Below are 12731 nucleotides of genomic sequence, written 5' to 3'. Positions count from 1 at the left end.
CTCACAATATCATGTGTGACATCACCCTTCGTGCTTTACACTCTTCCTCACTCAAACAATAGAAATAATAACATCCCGGCAAGGGAATCAATAATAGAACAATATCGTTCCGGCAAGGGAGTTGACAACAGAAACAATAATATCCCGACATGGGAATCGGCTATAACCAACCCAATTTCAATATTTACTTTACAAAATAAACCTCAACTTGAACCAATACTCGACAATGGTCAAATTCCAAGAATTTATCATAAGTTTTGTTCCACAATGATAATCATCAATGTAAGCATGAATAGTACATTATAAAAGTCACAACAATCATAATATAAGACTCACGGGCATGTTTGACACCAACGTATAGATACTCGTCACCTCACTTATACGCCGTGCTCAACATTAACACGTAGCAAATAAGGCACAACACCTATTCCCTCAAGCTAATGTTAGACCAAACACTTACCTCGGATTCTACGGCCAAACTCAAGCCTCAAACATTGCTTTCCCTTTAGATTTTGCCTCTAATTCTCTTGTATCTAGCCATAATTAACTTAACAATATCAATAAGTGCTAAAGAATTCAACTCCAATGCTTAATTATAGGTTTTCTATCATTTTTTTTCAAAAAGTCAAAAATCGACCCCGGGCCCGCTTGGTCAAAACTCGAGGTTCGGACCAAACCCCGATTACCCATTCACCCACGAGCCCGAATATGTAATTAGTTTCGGAATCCGACTCCAAATTGAGGTCTAGATCCTCAAATTTATAAAATCCCCAATTCTCTTAAAATCCCTAATTTCTACCCTTAAAGAACAAGATTTAGGCCTAAAAATCTAATGGGTGTTGATGGAAAATGAAAGAAATGAGTTTAAGAACACCAACCTAGGATTTGATGTTGAAACTTCTCTTCAAAAATCGCCCAAGGTTCGATTCTATGGAAAAGGATATGAAATTTTGAAGAAATCCCGACCTAGGTTCTGTTTTAAAATCACTCTACAGGCCTTCTTCGTGTTCGTGAAGAGTCTGTCGTGTTCGCGATGCTTGTGGCCAGAAGGGCCTACGTATTCGCGATGAGCTGCTCGCGTTCACGATGGTTTGTCCCTCCTGACCATCACGTTCGCGGGCCAGGGATCGCGTTCGCAAAGAACAACTCAAGGACTCCCCCAGCCTCCTCCATTACACTACGCGTTCGCGTGTGGCCAGTCGCGTTCGCGAAGAGCAATCACCCCCGTGCTCCGCGTTCGCGATCAAGGCCTCGTGTTCGCGTAGAAGAAACCCCTCCCCAGCTCAGCTTATACTTCGCGTTCGCGTGAGTTGTATCGCGAATGCGAAGAATAAAATATCAGTACACCAGAAGCAGCAAAACAACAGAAGTTCTTAAGTCCAAAACATCTCGAAACCTATCCGAAACTCATCCGAGCTCTCGGGGCTCCAAACAAAAATGAACACAAGTCTAAAAACATCATAAGGACTTACTCGTGCGATTAAATCGCCAAAATTACATCATAAACAACGAATTTAGCATGAAAATCAATGAAAATCTCGAGAACTCTTAAAGTTACTATTTTCACAGCCGAGGGTCCAAATCACGTCATGTTAATACCGTTTCTTAGCAAATTTTACAGACACAGATTGAATACCATATTAAACCTGTACCAGGCTCCGGAACCAAAATACGGGCCTGATACCATCAAATTCAAATATTATTAAATTTTCAAACTTCTTATAATTTTTCAGTTAAACAATATTCTTCAAAAATTCTTTTCTAGGGCTAGGGACCTCGGAATTCGATTCCGGGCATACACGCAAGTCCCATATTATCCTACGGACCCTCCGGGACCGTCAAATCACGGGTCCGGGTCCGTTTACCCAAAATATTGACCGAAGTCAACTTAAATTCAAATTTAAAGGCAAAATTGATATTTTTCTCAAATTTTCACATAAGGGCTTTCCGGAAGAGTGCCTGGACTGCGCACGCAAATCGAGGAGAAAGAAAATGAGGTCTTGAAGGTCTCGAAACCCGGATTGGTTTTTAAAACATGAGATGACCTTTTGGGTCATCACACAATAATTCTGGCGATTAAGAAAGATAGATTTTGTTCGATTTGCATTTATCAAAATTGCAATTTTGCTTTTCTTTTCTCTTTAAAATTAAATTAATTTTTTTAAATATTATGATTTGATATTGGGTTGGTGATTGCACTAATTGATCGAATAACACACTCGAAATTCTGGGTGGGAAAAGGTCACTGTCCTGTGCTCTTTTGAAAGTGAGTAATTCCTACTGTGGAATGTTTTGATTGAAATTAATTATGTGACAAATAGAGTAAATGCTGATCTATTTTTTGCGTCCAATAATCAGATCTCCAAAAACTCCCTCTATTTACTTGTCATTATTTACTTTTATACGTTTTGCTACTTTAACAAGAATAGAACATACTATCTGAGTCTTCAAGTGAATGAGTAAATTTATTTCGTGAACCAATCTAAAAATATATCCACTCAAGTAAATTAAAAAAAAAACTCAAGTAATTAATTTAATCATGTTTAACTAGATCTCTTCCTCGAATATGACTTTACTCTTGTGAATATTAAAGTTAAAAAAAACATATAATCTAATTAATGCAATTCATAAATATGTTACATATATATGTTGAATAGTCGATATAACATATTCAAATCAATGAATATCTTTGTGAATATCAATTGATAAACTATCGTCATGTCATCTATCAAAATTTGACATTTCATATTGTAATTTAAACTTTCACCAAACGATGAGTTCTCTATAAAACTAATTACTTGTTTGCTTGCATGTTCGTTTTCTAAGGATAATCAATGCGTGAGCCCCATTCATATGCATATCGTTACTATTTCGCTAAAAGAGGTAAAGAATGCATCTAATGAGGTATTCTATTTTTGGTCATAATATTATATAAGAAAAACCAAGTGCAACTTCCATCAATTCGTACATGAGCTGTTTATCGCGGCCATATTACTTATAAAAGTTCTACGACCCTTCTTTTCTCTATTTATCGTAGTCAATGGCAAAGGTAGGATTTTTGTATGAATTTACTTTATATGTACAGTGTAATTTTCGATGTCTTCCACCTTCTAAATCTTGCCTCTGACCATAGCCATGTTATATATCTCAAAACTAAAAGCTAAATATAAATGTAAAGTGACTCATTATCGAGGGAAGAATACACATCCTTAATCAGAACTCTCGAATTTGATCCTTGTCAATGAAAACTTTTTTAATAGATCAATATATAGTGCTTCCGCTTTAAAACCAATACATCACGAATTTAGATTAATTGGGATTATAGTAGCTGTTCGGATACCAGAAAGCGCCCGTTTGGATTGGTTTAAAAAAGTGGATTTTCAGTAGAAATAGCTTTTAAGCCAAAAAACAATAAGTTAGGGTTGCCCAGCTTATTGCTTTTGGCTTGTTTTAAGCAGCTTTTAAACTTATTTTAAGTACTTCTTAACTTTGCCAAACACTGAAAAAAGTTAAAAAGAGCTTAAAAGCTGATTTGACCGGCTTAAAAGCCAATCCAAACACCCTCATAGGGCAGTCCAGTGCACTAAGCTCTCGTTATGTGCGGGATCTGGGGAAGGGTTGGACCACAAGTGTCTATTGTACGCCCTTGTAGTTAAACAAAAAAATGTAAACGTGACTTGTTCCAATTAAAAGTTCATTAAAAAATAAAAATATAAAAATAAAATCTCCAAAATGAATTCGGGAAAACGTGTTGTAAGTGCAAGGAAAAAGCTTGTAACTACGTCGAACACAAACTCCCTCCCAAATATAGTAAGACATTAATATCACTCTCACTCAACCAACGTAACATTCAACCAAATGTTGAGAATTCATCTCCATTTCTTTCTCACCTTAGCAAACTAAAAAAGAAAAACTTCGCAAAGAGAAACCAAAGAAAGATGAGAACACCAACATCATCAAAAACAAAAGTAACACCATGTTGTAGCAAAGTAGGGTTAAAGAGAGGGCCATGGACACCAGAAGAAGACGAGATATTAACAAATTATATAAATAAAGAAGGCGAAGGACGGTGGCGTACTTTGCCAAAAAAGGCGGGGCTCCTCCGTTGTGGGAAGAGCTGCCGCCTCCGGTGGATGAATTACCTCCGTCCTTCTGTCAAACGCGGCCATATTTCGCCTGATGAAGAAGATCTCATCCTTCGCCTCCATCGCCTCCTTGGCAACAGGTCCTCCAAATTTTCTTCTTATATCAATTGTTGTTTATATTATTGTCTTATTGCTTCTTTTCCTCTACTCTTGATCTATATCACCTTTAGTCAGTGGCGGAGCCACCACTTCAAAACCCTTTGCCTGATAAATTACAATGTATAGTTATGTAATTTTTTAGAATACATACATATATAGAGAGAGAGAATTCTATTGATCTCTTCGTATATTTATTTTTTTGTATTTTGATATTCTTTAGTAAAAATTCTGGTTCCGCTATATTTTGTTTTCTATTATAAAAAGCATTTCTATTAATTACATAGGGGTCGGGGAAGTAGAAGGTGTACAGTGAGATTAATTAAACTCACACGTCGATCTATATTGTGTTGGGAATTTTCGGCTGATACCACTAACCTATAAGCATGGATTGTTTACTTTTACTAATTTTTTTATCTTCTTTTGAGTTTTTATTAGGGTTTGCAGTATCTTTGAGTTTAATGTGTTGTTTAGATTGGTTTTAGTATCGGCCTAACCCCACACCACAATGATGGCTTTTGGTTAAAAATTTAATTTTTGTTTTAGTGTAATATTGGCAGATTAATTTTGAGATTAGAGAAATTTTCAAGAACATTTTATGTTGGTATTTTATGAAAAGTTGGTTTAATTTTTTATTTTTTATTTGGAAAAAATGTATTTTTGTCGTTTTGTTTGTGGAAATTAAAGTATATATGTCTATTAGTCAAACAGCTGCTATTTTTTATTTTTTATTTTTTATTTTTTGGAATAAATCAGAGAGGCCCTAAATTATATCTTACTTTATAATTCCAAATGTCTAAATGAAAGTCCATTTGTGAAGTCAGAGATCTTGAGATTAAACTCAACCCCCTCAAAAGAAAAGGACAATTTAGCACTCACATATTATATGTTATTCTTTTCCTTCTGTTCTATTATTTAAATCTTTAATGTTTCTTTACTTAAATACGATTTTTTTCTTATATTTTTTTAATTACTTTGGAAATGTTGTAGGTGGTCCTTGATAGCTGGGAGAATTCCAGGAAGAACAGATAATGAGATAAAGAATTATTGGAATACTCACCTTAGCAAGAAGTTAATCAGCCAAGGAATAGATCCAAGAACTCATAAGCCATTAATAAACCGTAATTCCTCTAGTGATGATCATATTACCAACAAAGCTTCTTCTTCTTCACCTTCTTCATCTTCAAAATTAGCAAATGATTTCAATACAATTTCAAACCCCATTTACATTCCTTTCCAAATGGAAGAGCCATTAAGAAGTAGTATCAATATTAATCATCCTGGAGAAATTACGAGTCTTGATGATTATCAATATCAGAGTAACGCGATGCTTGCCAATTATAATATTGATGATCTGAATATTGTGGTTGAGGAAGATGATGAAATGAATTGTTGCAGGGATGATGTCTTCTCCTCGTTCCTGAATTCTTTGATCAATGAAGACATGTTCAATAGCCAAAACCAACAAATTACCAATGGCATGTTCCCAGATTTTGATCCTTTGGTTAATCCTACACAGGATAATCAACAAGAGAGTGGATGAATGAAGATGTTTATGTGCCTTCTCTAATTACCTTCCCATGGTTGTATAAGAAATAGAAGAAGAATTTGGATTCTTATTGATTAATTGTAAGCAAACCATTCTTTCTCTTGATGATGTTCTAGCTTGTCTCTTTATTGTTTATATATGTAATTTATAAGTATGAATCTTAACTGTTATCTTGTAATAGAATATGTATGTGAGGTTTGCACATATCGTAATGCCATAAGTATATGTTTGAGTTTATTTCTTCAGTACGTAGTTGTTGGTTACTATATTAATGGATTATATTGTGGCTCTAATTTAATCCCAAAAGCTAGCTGAAAATGTAAGAATTACCCAAAATCATATAATAAACCTAATATATTTTATTACACAAGATGTGGTAAACAAAATACCCCCTTCCCACTCCCAAGACTAGACATTTGGTACGTGAACACTGTAATAGGGGGCTCAACATCGAGTAAACTAAGAATTATAATAAATTTGGCTCTGATACCAGAAAATAAATTTTGGGGCTAACACACCCTATAATGACATGCACTTGCATCAAAATTCTATTGAGTTGGCCGGGCATGTTGCTTATATACTTTGTGAGGATGTTCAATTTTAGGTCTCTCTCCTCTATGTAATTATATTTAGAATTTTAATATATAAGGTAGGGGTCAATGCCAATCAACTTGCTATAACAAGGCGGCTTTAACTAGTTAAAGCAATCCTAACACATCAGGATGAATATAAAGTTCACATTAATTCAAATCAAGCATAGACTCTTAACATTTTACATGAATAACAAATCTAACATTCTTTTTATTTATCATCTCCTTTTAAACTTCCAAAGCTCTAGATACAAAATTAAACTGCAACAACATATATCCATGTCATCACAACTTTTACTTTCTTTTACAAGACTAATTTTTTATTTTTATTTTCTTAACTTTCTTTTACCGGACTACAATAGTATTGGAATATATCTTCTTCATGTCTTCAATTGTCAAGGTTTTGTCTACATCTTCCTTTATATTTGACAACAACATGAAGTACCATCCTTAGACCAAATATTCAGAACTTCAACTAAAAGCAGCTACCAGTCTGTTTATTTAAATATACTGCACATGCGATTGGTAGGTAACTCTAGATATACATGCATATTTTACTTTCATTTTACTTCTCGAATAATATAGTTTTAAGGTCCAATAAAATGAGACTGAAAATTACCTTAAAGATGCAAATATTACTTGTCATAATAAAGATTCATTCATGCAAATCAACCCTTAAGTTGGTGCGAAAAGTATGTATAATGACCAACGTTCTAAAAGTTGGTCTATAGCTAACCGTTCAAAAATATAAAATTAAACTAAAGTTGGAAATATTTTTTAAGTTCCTCTTTTTTCAATTTCTCATTAACCAAATAACATCTTCTTCTGCATGTAAGCATATGTTATGTTTTTTCTTTTAATCATAATGGGAATGCTTTTACTTATAGTATAGTTTAATATTTGAGCACCTAATGGTCTGACGAAAATATAATCATGTATAGAATGGACTCATTTTCTTGACCGAGGAAATATATGCATGATATGGTCGTATAACTAGTCAAAACTACACGTCGAAATTTAGGTAGCTAACATGCATTCGACTAATTGATTAAATATATCAACTTTACTGAACAGAAAATTATTCTAAAAAGGAAGAACGTAGAAATTAACCAGCCAATGCAGTGAAAATTGTTGCAGTATATAGTACGTAATTGAAACGAGCTTCCACGAATAAATGGTAGCTTGAAGAAAGAAAAATAAAATATATATTCAACATGAACATAAATTATTAGAACTATATGAATATAAGAATATGTATTAGAGAGTGCCAAAAATATATTTTAAAAAAAAAGACATGCAAAATTTGTTTCTGTTTAGTACCATTTTACAAGCACTAGGACTAAAAATAGAATATATGGAGATGACTTTGCATATAATATATCCTTTGTCATAATACGAGAAAAAAAGAATAAATAAAAATCTACAAATTAAAATCGTTGACTCACCCGGAAAACTCGTAGCCATTGCCATGTTGGAGCTAGAAAAAGTTCCTTTTAAAAGATTTTCCTTACTGTTTTTTCCGAGAGTATACAACTTGTGAAAAAAGATTAGTTAGAAGTTAATAGTGTAAAATGAAATTGTAGAAGAAAAATAGGAAAGAAAGGTTTCAGTTTGAAACCAACTACTAGAAGAGAGAAATAAGAATAGAAGAGCTTCCAACAAACCAATATTTATACCCCTCTGTCGCCCCCCCACCCCACCCCACCCCCACCCCACGTGGATACACCATTACGCTACCAGGTTTATTCGAATTCAATATTTTCGATGTGAAATGTAAATTTATATATAAAAATTTACTAAAATTGCAACATACTTTATCCCTAACAAATAATAAATATGAATTCATAATTTTAAAAATATAATAGGTTTATACTAATAATCTTAAACGTAGAACACATAAAATTTAAAATTCTTGGATACGCCTCTTAAAAAAGCATTGTAGTATGATAAGAATAAAAGAAAAAACCCCAATAGGAAAGGATGAGTCAATGACATGAAGAAACTTCCAAGTTGAATATTAGTTGCAAAGATATTTTGGATATTACTTAGCTTGGTTTTTCCTACAAACGAAAATATGTACTTTTTGAAATATTTACAATCAATAGTCTTCTTTTTCTTTCCTTCCTTTAATAAGATTGACCGGTAGTTTTTGTAATATGGAGATCTTGGCTAGAAATTGACAATACGTGACTTAGATAGATACATGAATTATAAATGTACATCCTACTTGTATCTGGTGTTTATATTAAACTAAACAATTTAATTTTAATAGTATAAAAATATTCTGAAAAAATACATCAATTAATCATGATGAAAATGTAGATGTCTTTATATAATAACGTATGTTTTGCATTTATTGATTTGATATGAATATGACTACTGATAATATTTTACCAAATTTATCGGCCTTTCCTCGGCTTTTCACTTTAATACTAGGCTATAACTATGTATTTTGGCTACTATTTGCACTTTAAATTGGCTGTACTTTACTAATGTTTGAGCGTTAAATGGTAGTAAATTGCTCTAATTGAGTATTTTATGCTTTGCAGGAGCAACTCCGGGCTACAAAAAGGTTAAGGAGTGTTTTGAGATAATATGGAGCGTTGAAGGCCAAGTAAAAGCTTATGGAGTAAATTGGGAGTTCGTTAGAGGATCGAAAGAGGTTAGCGCAATTAAAAATAAGAACGAAGAAGAATGCAGAAAATGGCCCAGGTACGCGGTCGCGCACTGGCCGCGCAAGTCATGCAGAAATTTCACAAAGTGCGCGGCCAGATGCGCAATCACCCTCCCAGGTGCGCGGCCGCACATGTCTCTCCGAGAAAAATTATTTCAGGGCTCAACTTGTAATTTCACAGGCGACTCTCCTTGACCTATATGAAGCCTAGCTCGCCCAAAAAGAGGGTATCTTGGTTTTTAGAAGAATTTTGAAGGAAAGAACATGCAAGAAGCATGACGAAAGATTCGGCAACGAGTTTTTATCTTTCTTCCTCTAGTTTTTGTCATTGATGATGAATTCTATTGTTGTGATTGTGAAAACAATTATGCATAGCTAAACTCCTAATTTAGGATTTTGATGGAACCTATTGGAGGATGATTCGTTAATATAGATTGTCGTAGTATTCTCTCTATTTGTTCCACTATATTATTATTGTTGTTGATTGAAGGGCCCTCAATCGACTATGCCTAATTAGTATGTATTACTCGGGAAAGAGTACATATTTAGGTAGTTGTTGAACAATATCACTCCTAACGTATATGAGGGATCAATACGAAGGGTTTAAAGGTGGGATTAGAGATAACGAAACCATGGTGCGATCTGAGTTAGTTGTACTTAAGGCCAGCTAGCGTAATTCGGGAGAATATGTCTAGTATATTATGGTAATTACTTGGGAGAGAGTTATGACAGTCAGAGTGCTCATGATAGATAGAGAAGACTTAAACAAATTTATAGAAAACATAGCGGAAAGGATTCCGACAATAAGGGAAATCATAACCTTAGATCATTCCAATTCTTGTCTATAACTTGTTCGTAGTTAGTTATTATTTATTGCATTTTTATTACGTACTATTTAGTTAGTAAACATCCATGTTATTACTTAAATATTTCTAAAGATTGATTACGTGAATTTGTGTGAGTCCAATAGTTGTGTTTAATAGGTTATTTCCCTGTGGGATTCGACTCCGAACTTGTTAACCGGAATATATTTGCAACGACCGCTTAGTCCTTTTTATAAGACATAGTTGGGCGTAATCAAATTTTGGCAACATTGTCGGAGACTTAACGGTGTTATTAATTGGATCTAAAAGAAGTGCTAGAATTCTTAATGTAGTCAATTTTCATCAATTTAAACTAAATACATTGAAATTGTAACGTTTGTAGTCTTGGGTGTTACAGGTGCATGCCTAGAAACTCCTCAAGAACTGGTGAATTGTTCGAAGCATTATCAGATCCGGAGAAAGATTCAAGTCATTGAATCATGCAAACAAGAAAGGCAAACAACAACAGAACTCAACAGAACAAATCGAACCAGACATGGAAGACGGAGTAAATAATCCAAACAACAGAAACAATGTGAATGACCTGAACAATCAGGGTATGGTGCCTCTTGTGCCAGAAGAAACATTGTATGATTGGGCATAACCCACAGCCGACAACCTATCAACCACAATTACAATCCCTCATATACAAGCAAAATCATTTCAAATCACAAACAACATGCTACACTTGTTGCAGAATAAGGGACTGTTCTCAGGATCATATATTGAAGATCCTCAGCAGCATCTAAAGAATTTCCTATCGATATGTGTCACGTAAAAGCAACCTAATGTGACACCGGAAGCAATAAAGCTGTTGTTATTTCCATTCTCGGTGACGGGAGAGGCTCAGACTTAGCTTAATTCACTCCCCATTAATTCCATCACTACTTTGGAGGAATTAGTCAAATTATATCCACCTAATAAGACTGCTCAACAAATTGATGAGATATTGAGCTTTAGACAGAAACCAAAAGAAATGTGGGAGAGGTTCAAGGGTATCCTGGTTAAGTGTCCACATCATGGCATTCCAGAGCAGATGTTGGGGTAGTGGTTCTACATGGGATTGGCAGACAACTTAAAGGCCAATGTTGATGCTTCAGCAGGTGGAGCATTTTTGAGCAAAACATTCAGAGAAAGCAAGATCTTACTTGATAAGATGGCCCAAAACTCAGGATGGATGACAAGAGACTCTACAATCACTCATGTAGCTCATTTAGTGGCTTTAAACCAAAATAACTCCATAGCTGAAAATATGGCCACTCTAGTGATGCAAATGAGTATCCTCACCAAAAGTTAGATGAATCAAGACAGAAACAACAGGTACACATAGTTTATGCAACTAACGGGGGCTTATGTACACTATGCATTAACCAACCATATATTTTCTCGTGGAGTGCGGAAGGTGATAACCAACAATATCAAGAAAATATGAACTATATGGCCAACTATTGGGGGCAGAGGCAAGGTGGTCAGAATTGGGGACAACATAAGCAACAATATATACCAGCACAGCATCAGTACAACATCAACAACAATCTTGGAGCTATGCGACCACAGGGTCAAGTGGTGCCTTACCAAAGGCAACAAGGTTACAACCAACAAAATTAGCAGTTGGATTATCAACAAACTCAACAACAACAAATTGTGAGACAAGATGATGGGTTTGCTGAACTTAAGGGAATGCTAAATAACAACAACAGAATGTTGCAACAACTAATTGGGACTACTAGAAAATTAATCGAGGGAGTAGACTCACATGAATCAACGATAAAAGGTATTGAGGTTCAATTAGGACAGATTTTGATGGCTTTAAACAATTATCCCTAAGGGACGTTACCTGCAGACACACAAATCAATCCAAAAGAGCATGGCCCGAAACAACTTATGGTAGTGAGTCTACAAAATGGTAGATTCCTAGATCTGGAGCAAGAAATTGCTCGTGAAAGCCAACCTACTGAAACACTTGTGCCAGTACCCATTGAGATAGATGATTCAACAGGGTTAACTGAGGTGACGGTATAAAATGCACATGAGAACACCAGCAAAGAAAAAGAGGTTGCAAAGGAGACTGAGGTAGCACATGAAACGACAATAGAAGCAGTGCCTGAGCAAGAAAAAAATCAAATCACAGGGAAGAAGCGACCTCCACCATTCCCACAAAGATTGGCCAAGTATCAGAAAGAAGAGCAGTATAAGAAATTCTTGGAGATGTTGAAGCAAATTCAGGTAAACATTCCATTGATTGACGCCTTAAAGGAAATGCCTGGTTATGCAAAAATGATGAAGGACTTGATGTCTCGTAAGTTCGACTTTCAAGACTTGGCCATGGTTACACAGACTCAGACATGTAGTATTTCTATGATGAGACCCATAGTTGAGAAGTTGTTTGACCCAGAGAGTTTCACAATCCCATGCACAATAGGCAACTATGTATTTGCTATGGCACTTTGTGATTTGGGGGCAAACATAAACATGATGCCCCTGGCTATCTACAAAAGGTTAGGCATTAGAAGAGCTAGACCCATGTCCATGTTACAACAGCTGGCTAACCGGACAGTGAAGAAGCCCTCTGGTATTTTTGATGATGTATTAGTACAGGTTGAGAAAGTTGTGTTCCCAGCAGATTTTGTCCTTCTTGACTGTCGGGTTGACGAGAAAATTCCCACAATTTTGGGAAGACCATTCCTGGCCATAGGGAGAGCTTTAATTGACTGTGAAACTGGAGAGCTCAAAATGAGAATAAATGATGAAGAAATAACATTCAACGTGCAGAAATCTATGCGGTGACCAAGTGAATTTGTTTAATGCTCTTTA

General features: G+C 35.0%; 1 protein-coding gene across 1 annotated transcript; it reads left to right on the top strand.

The window, feature by feature from the left end:
- Positions 1 to 3785: 3785 nt before the first annotated feature.
- LOC104218702 (transcription repressor MYB5-like) lies at positions 3786 to 6027 on the top strand. Its single transcript, XM_009769260.2, has 2 exons — positions 3786 to 4225; positions 5232 to 6027. The coding sequence occupies exons 1-2, from the start codon at positions 3939 to 3941 to the stop codon at positions 5782 to 5784; spliced, it is 840 nt and encodes a 279-aa protein (XP_009767562.1). The 5' UTR covers positions 3786 to 3938; the 3' UTR covers positions 5785 to 6027.
- Positions 6028 to 12731: the final 6704 nt, after the last annotated feature.

Source organism: Nicotiana sylvestris, chromosome 11 (genome assembly GCF_000393655.2).
Source record: "Nicotiana sylvestris chromosome 11, ASM39365v2, whole genome shotgun sequence".
Classification (NCBI taxonomy): Eukaryota; Viridiplantae; Streptophyta; class Magnoliopsida; order Solanales; family Solanaceae; genus Nicotiana; species Nicotiana sylvestris.
The sequence above is the reverse complement of the archived record's forward strand: the minus strand, read 5'-3'. Positions and strand labels throughout refer to the sequence as shown.